The sequence below is a fragment of the Ammodytes marinus genome (assembly GCF_949987685.1).
Source record: "Ammodytes marinus genome assembly, chromosome: 3".
In the NCBI taxonomy this organism is placed as follows: Eukaryota; Metazoa; Chordata; class Actinopteri; order Uranoscopiformes; family Ammodytidae; genus Ammodytes; species Ammodytes marinus.
In genome coordinates this window covers 26363000-26383258 of record NC_137232.1, presented here as the reverse complement: position 1 = coordinate 26383258, position 20259 = coordinate 26363000, and the positions used below count along the sequence as shown (strand labels likewise).

The window sequence follows — 20259 nt, the reverse complement described above, 5'->3', positions numbered from 1 at the left end:
CAATTTATATTTTAAGGTACCTTCTCTATTCGGGGAATGCATGGTGTTTTTTTTCCGGTATGGTTTTCAGTGTAATCATGAGCTTAAAACTCACTGTTGTTTCAGTAGCGTGTCTGAAATACAAGCTAAAGCTCAGAAAATTGCTCCCTGCCAGTGAGAAAGAGTGATAGCGTAGTTGGCCTCGCTACTTCTCCTCGTTTACCGATTTTTCATAAATTGCCTCATTTGCTTGTCACAACATCTTAAGCGATTTTGACGGCCAACTGACTTTTAAATCAATGCTTGTAGTCGATGCACTGTCTGTGCTAATCGTCATTTAGTGCATGAAGTGTATTTGAATCAAGCAGAAAGATATAAGGATTGGGTTTATTATTATTCGGAGATAGGTTTGATATACAGTACATACCTGAAGTAAAAGGGACGTCTTGACCCCACAATTTTCCATCAGGATATTTTATGGTAAACATGATGCAGGAAGCAGAAATACTAATGCCTCGAATCATGTTAAACTTTAAAGGGCTTGCAGACTTGTATGTGTCAACCCTCAAACTGTTTATTCATGGTTTATGGTTACTTTCCAAGTATATTTAAAGGCAGAGAAGCTGTTGCTCAGCCACAATAGTAAATTGGATTGATTTGTGTCCATAATAAAGAAATGGTGGAAATTAATTTCTTGTAAATTGGTCAAAGAATACATGATCAAAATATAAATATCTCCCCTGTTGTGAATTAATGTGTTCCTTTGTTGTTGCATATTAAGAAAAAAGCGGCAAAAACCAAAAGCAATACAACAGGTTTAATGTTTTGTTCCTTTGAATCTATTCAGCAGTGTTCAACACTTTGCACCTCTATCTTTAGAAGGATCCTAATGTTCTCTGTTCGAATGGAATCAATAGAGTTGAAAAGAAAGTGCAGTTTTGTACTCTGTGCTCTGTACAAATGCTTGTCGATTTTACGGCCTTTTTTTGAGTGCTTGATAAGCTAGAGACTGAACACCTCTTTCTCCAAAATGAATTGAATAGTTCAACAAAATACAAGCAAGTGCTCAAGTGATACATGTGATAATGGTCAAGTGAAAATGTCGACCACATTACATTTACAGTAAGTATTATACAGTATATTGTATACATTTGTAAATCCACACAATAATCAGTGATCGGTACTACCCCACTGGCTGCTGTGCTATGGACTCTAAAGAGTGCACAAAAGGCTAAATATGTTTTGGCCTTTATTTGAACTTTTATCCTCAGTAGTCTGGTATGTTTACGGCCCGACGGCAGCAGAAGCAGCAGCCCAAGCTGGCACTTCCTTCAGCATTTGTTTGGTTCTGCTAATGTGAAGGAAAAAACATGGAGGCACTTAGGAGTCTCATTTCTTTTATTGATCAAAGCCAGGGAAGTCTGCCTTGACAGTGTGTGTCTGTCTCACCGACTGCCCGTCGCTGTGGGAGGGAGCTTTCAGCTACCAGTCAGCCCCGAAAGCATTGGTGAGAAAGGAAAGAGGAGGGGAACAAGATAGAGAGGAAACGGATGAGAACAGTGAGAGTCAGCTGGAAAAAAAGAAGAGGGATCCGAGATGAAAGAGTGCGTTAAGGAGGCGAGACGGACTGAATGTAAAACTCACGGGTTTCCTTACTTCATTGTATTGTTTCATTAGGAAAGAAGAAAGCACATATCCGGTGCGTACAGCTCTGTAAAAGAAAGTACAGCAACGTTGGAGGATTTACCATTTAAGAACTGTGCTGCGTGTAATTGAATACACCTGAAAGGCTATTAAATTAACAATAAACAAGTGAAGATTTGATGGAAAGTTGGCTACGAGGTTCAACTTGAGTAGTCTTAAACGTATTACTATTGAGCATGAAGACAGGTGTATCATGACTGGAGACAGTTTTTTATTTTTATTTCTCTGGTGTACAGGTTCACCTGAGGTCTTTTCTCCCTCATCAGCTCCAAAACCAATTACATATGAATAATAGCTGCTGTCTGGGTGATAACTGCATATATAGAGGCCTGCTGGTACTCTTGATATTCATGATTTAAAATTATTTTCATAGTTGTGTCCTTCATCAATCCTATCAGTCATAGGATTTAACTGAACAGGTTAACTGTAGTGATATGGACTTGCATTGTCTTTGTTAGTCACAGGCTTAATTCAGTGTTCCTATTAGGTCAGTCAAAGTTCATTTACTTCAAACAGGTCTCTGTTTGAAATAAAATGGGATAGAAGTTATAAAAATAACAACTGTGGTGTTTCTTTTGAAGGAAGAAACTATGCAGGCCTTGAACATGTTTGATGTTCTTAGCATTCCTGACCCTTTCTCTCTCCTAAGACAATAAAGCTAAAAGCTGAGGCCCGGTTGGACATCCTACGTCAAGTGGGGGTTGCTGTGGATACCTGGCTGAAGAGCGCCATGAACCAGGTGAGTTATGTCTGTGAGTGAAGGTGTGTAACCACCTATACCAGGGCTATTCAATAGGCGGCCCGCAAAGGAATATTTACTGGCCCCCGCCTTGACTTTTTAGTGGTGCACAATTAATGTACTTGCACGTGCGATGTGTGCTTTTGCATGGTCATAACTGCGCGAAAGGCCGCGATCTGCAGTAAATAAATGTGCACGTGTCTCCAAGCGTTTCTCTATCAGCTGCTCTGTGTATGCAGCTTTGCGGGCGCGATTGTACCGCAGTGTAAGTGTATGGTCCATTATTTGTATTTAGTGTGTCTGCATAATATTGCACCAGTAGAACTTTGCATGTTTGCACAACATTTGTACCTTCACATAGCAAACAAAATTGCACAACTGTAAAGTCAGTGTCTGTAGTTTTTTTGTATTCAAATAAGCAGTTGTTTATTTCTGTACTGTGCATTGGCATCTTTGAGCAAAATACAGCCAAAATTTTCACCGCGGCTCCCATGCCCCTGGACAGTGATCCCTTGACAAACATATTTTGGGGGGAAAACACTGTAAGGTGTTGCACTTAGAGTAGCCTACATTTATTTCTATGTTTTTTGATAAGCTGTTGCATTCTTAGTAAACCTAGGCCTACCTGTATTTTGATAAGCTGTTGCACTTAGAGTACATTTATTTCTATGTATTTTGATAAGCTGTTGAAGAGTTAACCTGTTGTGTTTTCCTGAACTGATAAGATTGTTAAACACTTAAACAACAGGCAGCCTATGTTAATCAAATAGGGATTTTTTTTGATAAGCTGGTGAACTCTATTTGATAAAATAAAGACAATATATGCACTCCTATGTCGTTGTAGTGTTTTACAGTATATGTAGCTATTGATGATCAATTTTAGGCATTTTTTTCTGGCCCCTCATTTTGGATCATTTCCACCAACCGGCCCCCATTCAAAACTAATTGAATAGCCCTGACCTATACTCTACTTGTGTGTGTGTGTTTGTGTGTGTGTGTGTGTAAAGGTGCGAACACACTACACGCGTTACCCGCGTATGCTTTACGTGCGTAGCTAAAATGTTGCTTGATCATTTTGTGTCAAAAAAATGTTCTACGCGCGTAACGTGCCTAGTCTCCCTCCCGATATTGTATTTCCCTAATCAACCATGGCTGCGATCAGACCCGACCCGACACAACAGCGTGCATGCACAAAAACAACAACAACACGGCCAACAACTGTGCCAAAAGACAAACTGAACAGCACAAATAGCCTAACATTAAAACAGCATTGCATATTCACGGCAGCTGCATAACAAACACAGTTACAGCAGCATCGGTGCACGGCGGCACAACATAAAGGCAAGTAGCCAACGTTACCCTACCTGGCTGTGACAGGGGACCGTGGCTGGCGTAGATCAACACCGGTGCTTCATGTACTTGTCGTGAAAGTCCCCCGGACATAGCCGTCATGTTTGGGTTCATAATATGAGGCGCTAGCCGCCTGCACACAACAGGGTGAGTTAACTAATGCTATACGGCGCTAACTTGTTTTATCGGCTAAAGCACAGCCGCACATATTCACTGAATTAACCAGGAAGTCCATTCTCCTGGTTTACTCTCCCCACGTCTTCTATTCCCGAGCTGCTGTCATACAGCACCGGCTGCCTGCAATACATTTTCCTCCTCGGTGTCTCTCAGCCTCTGTGTATACTGTTCTCCGACTATGCCAATATATGTGACGTCGGGTCAAGCCCAACGCTGATTGGCCAACGCGGCTAATCGTCACACGTAGGAGCGTAAAAAGTAAAATGTTTTGAACTCCGCGCGTAGCTGCGTATATACGCGGCTCATACGCGGCTAAAGGGCGTTTCAGACAGAACGCGTTTGTCGCCCCTGGCAATGCATTCTCAATGGAGAGGCGAGCGGGCTTCCGTGCTCGTTGAACGCTTGCGCGCGCTCGTAGGGGCCGTTGGAAAAGTTGAGAACTGTTTATCTTTTTGTCGCGGCGGTTGAAAAATCACAATCGCGCTCGTCTGCCCGTCACTTCACACGGGGAGCGCAAAGTAAAGCCGCAGTGCCAGGCGACAACGCTAGCGGAATGTCGCCTACCGTCTGAAACGGCCTTAACGCGGCTAAAGTGTTGCTTTAGCGCGAGTAACGCATCTACGCGCCATGTACGCGCGTAAACCAATGGTTCCCTATGGAAAAATTGCCGATTTTACACGCGTCTGTACGTAACGCGTGTAGTGTGTTCGCACCTTTAGTCTCTCTTCTCTACTCTGTGTGAAAGTGTGAAACCGAGTTTGATACATGGTTGTGGGTGCATTCATACATACATGCTACCCCTCGAAATGGGTGTGTATTTACATCCCTTCACGCATGAATTCCAGTTTGTGTAGTGCCATAGCTTGTGTTTGAGTTTGCAATATGTGTATAAAACCCCTGTCACTCTCTCTGTGCATGCTGTAGGTGATGGAGGAGCTGGAGAATGAACGTTGGGCCAGCTACACTTCCCATGATCCCTCACTGTCGGTGAGACACCTCCCCCCTCACTGTATGTGCGTTGCTGGTTCTCGCCAAGTCAGCAGAACACGTCCTGTTTTCGTAAAACAGAACGTTTTATTATGAAATTTGGAAACATTTGGAGGAATAAATCGACAACAAAGATGTAGACATAACATAAACCCTGAAGTGTCTAACAATATAAAATATAATACATATATGTTACAGTGCATTAATGATTTTTGACAAAAGTTTCTGACTTGGCTGGAAAGTGCAAATCTCAACAAATCTCTATAAATTTGAAGCAGACGAAACCTTTTCACCAAATGACATGAGTAGCTGATATTTGTTGCATGCATTGTGACCTCTTTTACCCTCTTCCAGGGGTTGGTGATTTTTTTAATTGGCTCAACTGTCTCCGGATACAGTTTTTCTTCTTGAACAACACAAACACTGCACTCAATGCAGCACACAGGTGTCGTTTTAGACTCTAGAGCACTGACTCATCATAGTCAGAGACTTTTCATTCATTCTGATTTAATTTTAAGTAGAAACCACCCAACTATAACAGTTATCCTGACAAATCACTTCCTGAATGATGTAAATTGTAAAATAATTGACCTCAGCCCTGCTGCCTAATCATCTGGCACATCAGTTACAGCCTCTTAAAACGCCCCACTTCCCCACCAGAATACTGATTTAATTCTCGCACATCTCTCACTTTTTTATTTCATGACCCCTTACTTTAATGGCATGATAGACTGAGCACTGATCTGAAGCCTGAAAGGAACCTCACCCCATAATCAATGAATCAACGAGTGTGTGTATAAACTGCATGCACATCAAGGGGGGTGGAAATGGACTCCAGGCAGCTCAACATCCCTCTTCCTTCATTGACACAACTCTCATGTTTTACGCTAAATATGTTACTAGAGCCGGGAGCCAGTTGAGAATACAGAATAAAAATAGGGGCAAAAAGCTAGCCCGGGTTCTGCACAAAAAAACAAAAACAAAAAAAACATCTACTTCCACTTCTTAAGCTCACTTATTATATTAATGGATTAATTAAACAAATATGATAAAATGTGTTAAACTGTGAGCTTTAAAATGGTGGATTTTGTTAGCTTTGGATAGAGCCAGGCTAACTGTGTCCACCAGTTTCCAGTCTTTGAGCTAAGTTTAGGGGCCCAGCTACATATTTTGATTACAAACATGACAGTGCTGTTGACTTAGTTATTTAACCCTGTACAAGAAAATTAATAATCAACATTTGGAACCATTCCTTAACATCAACCTTAAAAGTGACCACTTTTCCCCAATGGGCTGGTCAAACAATAAATATGTCTTCTTTTGTCTTTTATAGCTTTTCTGAAACAGATGATTTCCGTGTATGTTTTTGTTATTTTTTTTAAATGTCATTGTGTGTCGGAGACTTTTTGTGTATGTGTGTTATGGATATTATTTACATTTGTGCATTTGTGTGTACGTTTCTGTCTCGTAATTGGCTAGGAGCAGAGTGCATGTTCACGACAGGACTTTGGGGGAAAAGTGTGTATTTGTGTGTGTGTGTGTGTGTGGGGGGGGGGGGGGGGGGGGGTTTGTGTGTGCGTGTGACAACAGGACTAAACATAGTCGGTCTGCTCCATTGGAAACCCTTGACACTCCGCTCACATGATGTTGCAGCTCGCAGCTAACACCATAGAGAGAGAGAGAGAGAGCGAGAGAGAGAGACAGAGAGAGAGAGAGAGAGAGAATGAGTGTTAGAAAGTAAGAGGGAGTGTGGAGAATGAGGGAGAGAGCAATCTAGGAGACAAATGGAGAGAGGGAGAGATTACAGAAGGAGTTGTGCTGTGACAGTGGGAGCGGAGCGTCAGAGAGATAATTGCTGAAGAATGAGAAAAGAGGGAGGGAGAGCCTACTGAGAGGAGGTGGTGTAATGTGGAGGAGAGGATGAGGGGGAGAGGTGGCGGGGAGTGATAATGTCGAAGTAAAATTGGATGCAGAGGTGAGAGGGATGGGGGAGGGGGATTTTGAAGAACTGCAGAGAATGTATAAGAAAATACTTTCTGGCAACAGTATGCTGCCAAAAATATATATGAATTGGCATGTTTGCAGTCATTGGTAATGTTGGGGATTTTATCTTTGAGCATGTGTTTTTCCAAATTTGAGCAAGTTTTCGTTCAACTTCCTCCCACCTTTTATATAAGATATATCAGTTGGAGGCTAGACTTGCTGAAAACTCCTCTATCTGTTGTGGGTGTCATTAAGAGAACAGACCAGGACGCACATTCAGGCATTGACAGCACTTCAACAGCCTTTGATTTTATTTGGAGTGCACTGGAGCTTAAGAGACTGACAGCAGCAAAGATAATAACAAGGCACATCAATTAAAGAAATAAAGAAGGAGAGGAAAAACAGTTGGAAGGATTGATAACAGCAGTTTTTGCTGATTAGGGAGAGGTCAGGGAGTGATTGGAGAGATAAGAAAGGATGGATGGATGGATGGATTGTGAATAATAACCTGCGGACAAAAGCACAGAACAACACTGAGAGCGGGCAGCAGGCTCTCTCCTGTGCCCCTTACTTCATTCCATTTTATTATTACAACTATGAAATACTGTAAGCCATGGACCCTGGGTCCCTCAGGCAGCCTCTGCCTTCATTACAATATCACAGTTATTACCTTCAGGACCTATAAAATCAGCCATTGGTCTGTGCAGTTGCTACACATAGTAAGATGTATTTTTTGGGGATATTTTATTGGGTTATACTGGTCATTTGACTCCAAGGATAAAGTTGAATTGGCTCTGAGGCAGTGCAGGGTACTCTCAAATCAACGCAGTAAAGGGGATAAGAATGACGTAAGACAACAAACATGCAGTCAGCAGAAGTAGGGCCCTGTCACCAAACCTGAAAATATGGGAACAGACGTCAAGTTGTTCTTCATCACACTGGATCATTCCCTATTTACAATATAAGTACTTTCCCTGAACAGGCGTTAGTGGGAAAGGATTTATTACGGCTAGGGGGAATTAAAAAAGCACTAAGCCTTGGGTAACAGGCCAAAACAGTTACTCTCCTTACTTGAGTGTGTCTGCTAATTAGCAAATGTTAGTTACCATGCCAAACTATGACAGTGAACAAGGTTAAACTGTACTTACTAAATGTCAGCATGTTAGCATTGTTTTTATGAGCATTATGCATGAGCAACATTTTTTCAAGAAAAGACAGAAACATAAAAGTATGAAGCATATGTATTTCGGTGTTAATGTTATTAAGTTATCATTCCCGTTGGAGAAGTTTGATCAAGGTTTCCTTCTTTATTACACCTGAAGGCTATTTTCCTATAGCAAATATTCTCATGTCTAGGAGAACATCTTGTGATATCATCTCATATACAAACACACACATATTTGTTCTGCACTGGTGAGAAGTTTACTGTGTCAACAGAAATCTGATGACTAAACACAATGACTTAGGAATATACACACACACACTCTCTCTCTCTCTGTCACACACACACACACACACACACACACACACACACACACACACACACACACACACACACACACACACACACACACACACACACACACACACACACACACACACACACACACACACACACACACACTCACTCTATTGTTATGGCCAGGCCAGCTTGCTGTGTGTGGTGGATCGTTCTACCACCAGCTAGATCACATGTCCTTCATACAAGCCAGTGAAATGATTACGGAACAAAAGAGGGAGGGGCTGGATCTTGTGAAACATTAGCCCCTGTACACCTGTCCCTGAAAGCTGTAGCACCCACACTGAACAGAACAGGCTCAGAAGCTCTGCCAGGAAGGAAAGGTAAGCATTGCTATGGATGACTATAGGTCAGAGATAGACAGCAAACACACAGAAAGACATGTGTAAGCCTGTATTTGTTTAATGCAACAGGTTGACGACTAAAGCAATGTACTTGTGATTATAACACAGCAAGAGCGTCAGTGGTAGAAGTGGTGAACAAAAGGGTTTACGGGAGAGTACAAAAGGGAACAGAGCAGTAGATACAGGCCATGCAGCTGGTCATCATATTGAGACATCAGGAGTTAAAGCAAGGAGCTTATATACAAATACATATTTTCTAAAATTGCCTTAAACTGCGTCTCTCTCTAGCCTAACTTCACGGATAGTAGTAGTATTTTTGAGTGTTATGAATGTTTGTGTGTTCAATATGTGATTGACTTCATATAGGAAAAACTTTTGAGTTTTGTGTATTGAGAGAACTTTTTTTGTTTACTTGTCTCTGGAGCATGAAAGCGTGTTTCTTTAGAGGTGAATTTTTTTTTGTCCTTGTAGTTATCAGAAGGGTTTGACTTTATCTGGCTGTGTGTGTGTGTGTTAAAGGGCACAGTGGACTTGGAGCGTGAGGACGGAGAGGAGTGTGAAGAGAATATGGAGGTTTTTGACGACAGCAGCTCCAGTCCTTCGGGGACCCTACGAAACTACCCGCTAACCTGCAAAGTTCTGTACTCATACAAGGTATAAACCAACACACGCACACACACACACACACACACACACACACACACGTAGTTACCCGGTTACACACCTACACATATCAAATGTCTGCAGTTTCCTTCTCAACCACATCACAGTTTCACACACACTGGGAAGTGTAAAATGCATATGAATCTGCTATTTATAACGGTTATCTTTTCTTAAAATTATAAAAATGCAGTGTTAATGATGGCTCAGTCTAGTATGCAGTATGTTTTACTGTACTATAGGAATTTCTTCCCGACAGAAAGAATAGTTTACTGTAAAGCCACTGAAAATAAGATCTCCTCTTTCTCTCTGCCTGTACCTTTAAACGCATTCGGTGTGTGTCTCCCTCGCAGGCCTCTCAGCCGGATGAGTTAACTATTGATGAACTGGAGATGCTGGAGGTCATCGAGGATGGAGACATGGAGGACTGGGTCAAGGTGCACAAACACAGACACATGTGGCAGTCAGACAGATGTGCATTACTGTGTGTAAACAGTTACAACAGGAGAAGCCATGTTTGGTTTCACAGCCTTATCTGGTCTTGGTGTTTAACTTTTTTCTTCTTTTATGTTGCTTTTTTGTGCGTGTGTGTGCGCCATGTGTGTGTGTGTGTTTGTGTGCGTGTGTTTTCCAGGCTCGCAATAAGACAGGTCATGTGGGTTACGTCCCAGAGAAATACCTGCAGTTCCCGGCCTCTAACAGTCTGCTGAGCATGCTCCAGTCACTGGCCACTCTCGATGCTCGATCGCACACCTCGTCCAACTCCACCGAGCCAGAGCTGCACTTGGGCTGCATCAATGGTGACACTAACAGTAAGTGTGCTGTAAAAACCTGGTAGTGGCAATTTATTCTTTGAAATTAAAATGCATGCAAGGAGTTTTTAAGCAAAACAAGCTCTCGTACCGGTGTGTAAATTATTTTTTACCTCCCTATAATGAGGTTATTATGTGCGAGTCTGATTAAACATTTTTCTCCCTGCTGCACCACTAGAGTTGCTTGGAATCAAGCTTTAGACAACACTCATTTTGCAAAGCAGGCTGTTGTTAGGATAAGCCAGTGTGGTTTGTTTACCTTGCTCAGTCATGGAAAAAAAGAAACAGACACAAGAGCAAGGCAGTTGTATACAATTGGTCAAAAAGAGAACAAAACTGATCAGTTCAGTAAAACAGGCAAAAGCTTAGCCGAATCGATGAAAGATATTTCATATAGTTATGAAAGTGAGATCTATAATGTTTGATATTGAGATGCTGCATGGAGTGTGTAAAAAGGATTGATTAGCCCCAGCTGGACGCTTTTACTCTGCTGCACTTATCCGATTGACAGTGAAAACTTAATTACCTCAGATGATAAAGTCTCGTGTTCAGGATACCTGATTGCACAAACCTTTTTTCACTGCACGGCAAAACTATATGGTTAAAAAAAAGACCTGATAAACGCAAGTCAAGTCAAGTTTATTTATATAGCACATTTATAACAGCTGAGGCAGACCCAAGTGCTGTACAGTAAAATAAGTAAAATACATTACATCCAAAACATCATAAAGACACGTAAAAGCAAAACATTGAAGTAAATTAAAACACAAAACAATAGTAACATTTCTAGTAGACACTGCAGGATAAAACACTCAACTAGAGATAAAAGCCAAGGAAAATGGGTTTTTAACAATGACTTAAACTGTTCAGTCGTGGCAGCAGATCTTATTTCAAATGGTAAGACTGGATTAACATCTTGTCATCTTCCAACAGTCATTTTTTAAGTCTTAATTCTTCCTTTCTAACCTGCCTTCTTTGCAACTTTCTTTCCTTTTCTGCTCAATCTTTCTTCAAGCCTCTTTCTGATGCTATGTGTGTGCTGTCACTGAACTTGGACCAAACGGACGAGAAAATTCTAGAACCTAATCATTATTACAGTTACCGCTCCCTGTCGTCTCTGTTGTGCAGTGCGGTGTGCACCATTCTCTTTAGGACAATAAGGTCCAGACAGACAAGGATGAACATTTCCCAAAGAATAATGATTCCTTCTTTGTATCTTCTTATTGGCTTTCTTTGTCTCCCTTTGTTGCAGTGATGTATGTCCGCGCACTTTATGATTACGAGGGCCAGGCGGAGGAGGAACTGACGTTTTCCGAGGGAGCCGTGATCCGCCTGTTGAACCGCGACACGCAGACGGATGACGGCTTCTGGGAGGGCGAGCTCAACGGACGGGTGGGCGTCTTCCCCTCTGTGCTGGTAGAAGACTTCACAGAGAACGGGGAGCCCACCGGTGGAGTGCTTGGGGATATACAGGTAAAATATTAACTGAGGCGTAGGTGATAAACGCAATCTTAAACATACAGACTGTGTGGTAAAAGCACAGAAAAACAGATTTACAGACAGATACTACCACTGATAATAACACAGAGACGTTCAACAGATCTAGATCCAGAGCTGGAAACATAGTCTTATCAGTCTTTCCTCAAGGCAGAAATACCAAAGGACATAGTGTATCCTCCTGTCCCCCCGAACCCTCCCTTCCTGGCTGTTGTCCAGTAGATCTATCAGCAGGGCAGAGTTCACAAACAGTGGCTCAGAACTGCGGTGATCCTGCTGTACTGTGCTGATTAAACTGTTTTTTAAACTTTGCCGCAATCACAGAAAAAGGTCTTATCTGTGGCACATAGTGCTGCCCTATAAGAGGTCCGGCAACAGGAAGGATACAGCCTCTCCCTTCCTATGCGCCTGTAGACATAACACACGCCACAACAACTCTTTACGGCTTTTAAGTTATTATGTGGGGAAGATTGGTAAAACTGGTTGCTGCCAAAAGTAAATTTTTATGAAGTGTCAAGTCACACTTATGTAAGGCATTCCTTAAAGTATCCCTATAGTGTTACAGTAAATACACAAGTTTGAAAGCTTTTTTAATCAATATATTAACTTAAAATGTCCATCAAATTACTATAAAGTTAAAGGGGTTGCCTCTAGTGACAAACCAACAGAGACCTTGTAGCTCCCCTCAGCCCAGTAGTGATTTCAGCATTTTTTAGGTTTGTGGCTTTGGTATTAGCACCAAACAGTAAACAGATACTGGGAAACATAAATAGTGGAGCATTTAGAGATGAAGAGATAAATATTTTCCACATGAATTGGTAGAGACCAAAAATAGATCTAAAAGAGAGGGAATATTGAACCTTATTATGTCTTCCTGAATATTCATCAGGTTGACTAGACCTGACTCCTAGTTAATGCTAATGTCGATCTGTGTCTATTGGATGTGTAAGTAGGCAACTGTTTGCCAACAATAAAAGCTATTACAGTCCCCTCCATAAGTATCGGAACAGTGAGGCCAATTCCTTTATTTTTGCTGTAGACTGGAAACATTTGGGTTTGACACCAAAAGATGAATATGAGACAATAGCTCAACATTTCAGCTTTCATTTCCAGGTATTCACATCTGGATCTGATACACAACTGAGAAGATATAATTTTTTGAAAAAGAACACAACATTTTTAGGCAAGCAAAAGTATTGGAACAGATAGACTTTAAATAAATTAAAGTGAATAAACCGTAATATTTTGTCGCAAATACTTTGCTTGCAATAACTGCATTAAGCCTGTGACCCATTGACATAACAAAACTTTTGCATTCTTCTTTTGTGGTGCTTTTCCAGGCTTTCAATGCAGCCTCATTCAGTTGCTGTTTGTTTTGGGGGGTTACTCCCTTCGGTCTCCTCTTTAGCAGGTAAAATGCATGCTCTATAGCGTTTAAGTCTGGAGATTGACTTGGAAGTCTATAACCTACCATTTCTTGCCCCTGATGAACTCCTTTGTTGTTTTTGCAGTTTTTTTGGATCCTTATCTTGCTGCATGATGGAGCATCTTCCAATCAGTTTGGTTGCATCTTTCTTTAAATTGGCAGACCGAATGTTTCTGTATACTTCTAAGTTCATTTTGCTGTTGCCATCATGTGTCACTGTGTTGTTGTCAAGATAAACCTTTACCAAAGTGATGGAAAGGCTAAAGTTTGGAGAAAGAAAGGATCTACTCATGATCCCAAACATACAGGCTCATCTGTGAAACACGGTGGAGGCAATGTCATGGCTTGGGCTTGCATGGTTTCTTCTGGGACGGGCTCATTATTCTTCATTGATGATGTAACACATGATGGCAACAGCAAAATGAACTCAGAAGTTTACAGAAACATTTTGTCTGACAATTTAAGGAAATATGCAACCAAACTGATTGGAAGATCCTTCATAATGCAGCAAGATAATGACCCAAAACACAACAAAGGAGTTAATCAGGGGCAAGAAGTGGAAGGTTTTAGACTGGCCAAGTCAATCTCCAGACTTAAACCCTTTAAAGGCCAGGACACACCAGCCCGATAATCGCCGTCGTCAAAAAAAAAGACGAATCTGTTTGGTGTGTGCCGTGACGTCGGCCGACGTAGAGGTCGTCGGGCTTGTTTTGAGCCTGTCGGCCGCCGATTGAACATGTTCAGTCGGCGGCCGACCGTCTTTCATTTGGAGCAATTTGATTGGTGGAGGGCTAGCGAATCAGTGAAGCCCGGAAGTGAGGCGGGTAGCACAAACAGCTAACAACAGCTAGCCATCGTTTTAATGTGTTTGTTCGTTTCGTTTTGAGAGTACTCACATGCATCAACCCTTGTTGACTGCTCGACACCATGCTCGACACTCTCTGCTAAAAATTGTGCTCTTATGGTCCATAAATATAAATACGTATTTCTATCTATGTTTATGCTCTAGAGATGTCCAATCATTTCCGGCTTTCGTATTTTTTCGGGCCACAATACAGATTAGCGCCGCCTGCTGTTGTGGAGACATTACGTCCCGCGAGCGTACGGAAAATAAACAGTCGTCTCGGTGTGTTCTTTGGCCGCGACGGGAAGACTGGAGCTTCCTGAAACGGCCGACTCCATTTTTTGCGTAGTCGGAACATGTCGGACTGGTGTGTCCTGGCCTTTAGAGCATGCATTTTACCTGCTAAAGAGGAGACTTAAGAGAGTAACCCCCTAACACAAACAGCAACTGAATGAGGCTGCGGTGAAAGCCTGTAAAAGCATCACAAAAGAAGAATGCAAAAGTTTTGTGATGTCAATGGGTCACAGGCTTGATGCGGTTATTGCAAGCAAAGGTTTTGCGACAAAATAGTACGTTTTATTCACTTTAATTTATTTAAAGTCTATCTGTTCCAATACTTCTGCTCGCCTAAAAATCTGGTGTTCCTTTACAAATAATGATATCTTCTCAGTTGTGTATCAGATCCAGATGTGAATACCTGGAAATGAAAGCTGAAATGTTGAGCTATTGTCTCATATTCATCTTTTGGTGTCAAACCTAAATGTTTCCAGTCTACAGCAAAAATAAAGGAATTGGCCTCACTGTTCCGATACTTATGGAGGGGACTGTATAAGTTTGAAAGATTATATTATTATCATGTGTATATTTTGCCTGCTGCCCCCAAGTGGCCAAAAAATACATTCATGTAAATTGAATGATCTACACTTCAGATTAGATCGACTGTACATTATTCAGTCAGCCTTATTATGCATAGTTTTCTTTCCTTTCCATACATATTCTTGCACATTGACATATGTTTTTTTATTTATTATTATTTTGGATGCCTATCTTATGACTCCAAACGGTGCAGCTCAGTGAGTTGACCTCATATCTTTGGTGCTGTGAGAAAGAGCACACTACTTAAATGTTTTATCTGTCCCCTTTGTCTAGATTTCGCCGTCTCTGAAGTTGCCATCCTCGCTGCCACCTCTTCCGCTTTACGACCAGCCACCCATCAGCCCTTTCACCAGCCCCGAGACCTCCACCCCTCCTCCTCTCCCGCGCTCACCCTCCACCACACTTAATGGGGAGCACAAGCCTCCACCGCCGGCCTCGTCTCACAAGGGACCGTTATCCACCCATAGTAAGACAAACACACACACACAGAGAAAATGTTTGTGTGCAATTAAGTTAATTAAGAAAAGGTCATCGGTCATAGTGGCTTTTTTTCTGTGAGTAATTAGAATCCACCCCCTCCCCTCTCTCTCTCTCTCTCTCTCTCTCTCTCTCTCTCTCTCTCTCCCTCTCTCTCTCTCTGTAGACCATAGCTCTGGCAGGAGTCCAGTGTCTCCAGGATTTCCTCAGACTCAGCCAATGCGGTTCACCCCTGAAGCAGGCCCTGGCAAACTACGACCTGTGAGCATGACAGTTATTTAAGAAGCGTGTTTAGTGTGTTACATGTTTATGGATTATTCCTTTGTTACTATTTTATGATGATAAATCAGTCATGACTAGTTTGAAGTGTCCAACCAATATTTCCATCACGGTTTCAGACAGAGCCGGCCCAAGCCTTCAGGGGGCCCTAAGCGAAATATGATTAGGGGGCCCCTCTCCAATGTTAGCGCTGCTGAAACTATAGATCTTTGTTAAATATCATTCACACACCCAGTGTTTTCCGCTAGTGCCTCCACTGTGCGGCTGTGTGAAGATATTAGACAGCCGAGATTCAGACCCTACTAGGGGGGTCCGGGGGTATGCCCCCCCGGGAGATTTTTTTAACCTTTTTAAAGTGAAATGCATGAATCTGGTGCACTTTGAGAGGAAAATTAAGAGGCTAAATCTGAGAAATGTTGTGTGGACAAATAATTTGGAGACACTGGGTCAGATGAATTAGAAGCTATTGAAGAAGGACACATGGATTTTCCATAAAAATATTAAAGGGTAACTGCACCCCCTGTTTGAGCTACTGCACGATTTTGAAAAATGCTTTCAGACCATGGATTCTGAATTCCGTTTGAGAACCATTGTTTTTAAACATTCCGACATCAGCCGGCCGACTTTCGGGAGGGAGGGGGGCGCGCGGTGTCAGTGAAGGAGGGGGCTAGCTGCTAGTAGCTGTCACTCAGGAAGATCTGAATGACATGACTTCATTGAAATATCGAGTGACACAAAGTCTAACGGCACTATCGCTACACAGTGAGCTCATATGCCACACAGATGGGTCGTCTGAGGTGGAGGACTTGATGACGTACATTAAGTCAACATGTACGTCATTTTTCGAACCCAAAAGAAAAAGTTTTTTTCAAATCTTAGTAAAGTTCTAAAATGATTTACAATACAAAACATTTCTTAAATTGCCGATATTTAACATATTGCAATTTTTTTCAATATCAACACCAGCATATAAGTGTTCCTTAACAACATAGTGATTTAATTCAGCTTCTATCTCAAAAAACAAGTAAAAGGGTGCAGTTACACTTTAATATAAAATAAAATATTATGGGTTGGGCTTGGAGCTCTTTTTCTTTTACGGGACATATTTCTCTGTAATATAGTGAATGCATTTAAATGCAGAGAGGAACGAAGCAGAAGAACTCTGTTGTCCAGCTACTGTATCTTTTTTTCCACAGACAAGGCTGACATAGGCTATAGACCAGGGGTATTCAACTAAAATTCAAATAGGTCCAGTTAGAGAAAATGTCCTCAAGCAAAGGTCCGGAACATCATAATGTCTAACTTGCGTTATGATTCAGTGTGATATATAGTGAAGTAGCCTAGTAGTTGTATCAACGTCTGCATGTAATTAACAACTGACTGTCAGATCAATATAGAAAGAACAATTCAAAAACATTTCAACAATATTTATTCTCACTTTTAAATAATTATAGATATATAATACTGAAGATATATGTATTTAAGTGACTCAACTGAAACTAATCTCTTCATAGAGAAGGGCTGCATTTAAAAATAAAATGGTGAAAATAAATATAATAATAATCTTAAAATAAAGATAAAATCTATAATTCATTTTTGAAAAATTAAATAATTTTGAGAAATATTTTCAATGTATAATTTCTAAACTTCACTATACCTACTATGTTTGTTTAACATAGTAATCTCCCACTTTGTCTAATACTGGATTTTTATTTTGCAATTTTGAAAAGCTCTGAAAAAGTGACATGTCAGAAACTAAACCCCTGTAGGGGGGTCTGGGGGTTTCCCCCCCAGTAATTTTTTTTTGTGTTTTTAGAATGTAATCGGAGCATTCTGGTGCATTCTGGGGAAAATAATAAAAGAAAAGGTCAACATTTAATATAGTTAAGATGAATAGAAAAATTAACAAAACAACATAACTTGCTAGCAGCCAGATAACTGGACTGAGGGACGGATGACCACTAGCTTTCGCTAATGTTAGTGGGGGCTACTGCCAAATATCTTGCTAAAAAATTAACCTGTATTTATAAATTCTGCCATTACTAAGAATATGTAAAACTTAAAATGTAGATAATTGAAACTACATACAAAAAAAATTTAAAAATAATGTTTTTCCTGTTGCTGTTGTGGGCAGTGATGCAGTGCTGCTGGCGATTGGTGATTATGTCAATCTTATGTCTGTGTCATTCACACATAGGTCTACATCAGGGTAATAGAGAGTCCACATGATTGCACCTTGATCGGTTTTCACCAGTCTTACAAAAGGGGAAAAAACCATAGATAGTAAATAATAGGAAAAAACTCAGCTGTTGATCGCTCGTTAACTCGCTCGCGACACACGGAGCCGGTGAGCGAGCGTGCAGAGAAAGCTGTCTCTCACTCTCCTCCCGCTGTCTTTCTCACTCTAATCTGACTTATTTCGCTGAAATTCTCGTAATTCTTGCACTTCTCTCTGTCATCTCTCGCATGATAGCTCACTGTCTCTTTGTCTGTGAGCCAGCCTGAGCCGGGAATGCACAGATTCGATTGGCTGCCTGAGTAGCAGGAGGCGGGATGGCTTAACTCAAAAGCATTTCCTGATTCGCTAAACCAGTACCGTAAAGTCTAGAAAAGCTGCGCCGGTCAAAATAGAAGCGCCCCGTCAAAATTTTAAATACTTAAATAATTGATTGACTACAGGTCCGGGTCCGTATAGGACGGCGTCTGGGTCCGGACCCGGACCGCGGTCCGCCTGTTAGTGACCCCCGCTATAGACTATACACAGTGCATGGGCAACTGAGGGCAGCCCCATTTCCAATTGTTTTTAAATAAACTCAATACAGACTGTGCATGGATGTGAACGTGACATGATCAGATAATTTTGGATTTCCTCCCAGATGAACTGATTACATTTTTAGGCTATTAATTATCTAGACCAAAACATGTTATTCCTTTTTTTGTATGATAACTCACATTTGCATAGTATTATGTTAATACCAAACACACAAACTAAAAAAAAAAAAAAAAAAAAGATTTTTTTTTTTTTTTTTTAGGGGGCCCCCCAGGCAGTCGGGGGCCCTAAGCGGCCGCTTAGTTCGCTTATGCCTCGGGCCGGCTCTGGTTTCAGATGTCAGAATCACAAAGTGAAGTTTTAGATTTAGTGGTTTTTGTCTAAGTTACATAAGCAGGTCATTATTTTTTTTGTCTCCCTGGAACAAGGCCAAATGAGAAATTCAGATCAGGGAAAGACTTTTCACTACTGGGGAAAGACTTTTTTTAAATAGAAAGTATATCGTGGTTGTTGTGTGTTATATTTAATATTTGTAGGTATTTTAGAATGACACTTATTTTTTCTCATTGCGGTGTTTTAAACAGCATTCAGTGAATTAGTATTCATTTTAAATAAGACTGGATTGCACTGTGTGGCACATGAACCCCACATATGATTTATATTCAAAATATTGCTTATTTAGAACAAAAGAAGAGAATATATATGCTTTACCTTTGGAGATAAAATAACATTATGCTGTTTGTGAAATGACCTTAAGTAGGCCATCTCCTTTATTGCCTTGAGCAATAGTAGTTTTCCTGACTTTGCCCTTTTTTTTTTTCTTAAACTTACACTTTTTCTTTTTTCTTGCAGGTGCGAGCTGCTCCTCCTCCACCAAAACAACACCCCCGCCGACAGCCGGAGAAGAGCGACAAGACAGAGGAGGTGGAGATCACGCTGGTGTGACAGACAGACAAGCTGCTTACAGAGACATTGAAAATACAAAACAGATGACAGACAAATGTATCCCACAGGCTGGGGGAACTGAACTGCTCTGAACTCAAGTCAGCCTAAATAAAGTGACCTGACGTAAAACAAGACTGAATCACGTCAGACCCTCCCTCCCCCCCCCGGCCTCTCCATATCTTCTCTCATCCTCAAGTTGAGGGGGAGAGCAGACCGAGGTGATGACGGCAGAGTATTCACTTAAATAATCTCCGTATTAGCTTCCTAAAGAAGTGCAGTAGTAGCCGCCCCCGTATCCCTCTCCGCTGTACCCTCGTACTTCCATTCTTGCCTTAAAACTTCACCTCATCGGGCTGTAAACTGGAGAGGAGGAAGAATGTTTAGAGGGGGAGTGTGAGGGAAAGTTAATGATGGGTTTGGCAAGTTTTCTTTTTATCTCATTCAGCTTACTTCCAGTTTTTGCAAGTCAGTTCATCTCTCAGCACAGGAAGATCATTCTGCTACGACAGAGATTTCACTTTTTTTCCAAACTTCTTTTACAAGTAGACATTTAACTTGAAAAAGTAATGGAGCCCTGAAACTGACTAAAACTAAATGTTTTTAAGTCAAAATAAGTCAAAAATACTAGCACATGCACAATAATATTGTTAGTTTGAACATTTTAAATGCAGGCAACATTTCCTTTTCAAAACCACATTTCTATTTTCCTTACGTGTGTGACGCAATAATTGAGATTTTTAAAAATAAATTGAAACAATGGCTGCGGCCAAGTGGCTTGGCTTTATTAGTTTAAAAGAAAAACACTGGTAGCTAAAGACACTGAACACCAAGCCTCCCAGCTAGCTAACTGTCCTCGTAAAAAACAACACCAGCCAGTTCATGTTATGTTAA

General features: G+C 41.2%; 1 protein-coding gene across 2 annotated transcripts in view; it reads left to right on the top strand.

The window, feature by feature from the left end:
* The window catches only part of fchsd2 (FCH and double SH3 domains 2), a 61408-nt gene extending 41883 nt beyond the window's left edge, over window positions 1-19525 (top strand). For both annotated transcript variants that reach the window (XM_080053370.1, XM_080053371.1), the window contains 9 exons: window positions 2333-2422; window positions 4874-4936; window positions 9302-9436; window positions 9796-9879; window positions 10077-10254; window positions 11507-11727; window positions 15171-15363; window positions 15541-15635; window positions 19276-19525. In XM_080053370.1, coding sequence (XP_079909496.1) covers window positions 2333-2422; window positions 4874-4936; window positions 9302-9436; window positions 9796-9879; window positions 10077-10254; window positions 11507-11727; window positions 15171-15363; window positions 15541-15635; window positions 19276-19368 — 1152 coding nt within the window. In that variant the 3' untranslated portion in view covers window positions 19369-19525. The remainder of the gene's footprint in view (window positions 1-2332; window positions 2423-4873; window positions 4937-9301; window positions 9437-9795; window positions 9880-10076; window positions 10255-11506; window positions 11728-15170; window positions 15364-15540; window positions 15636-19275) is intronic.
* Window positions 19526-20259: the final 734 nt, after the last annotated feature.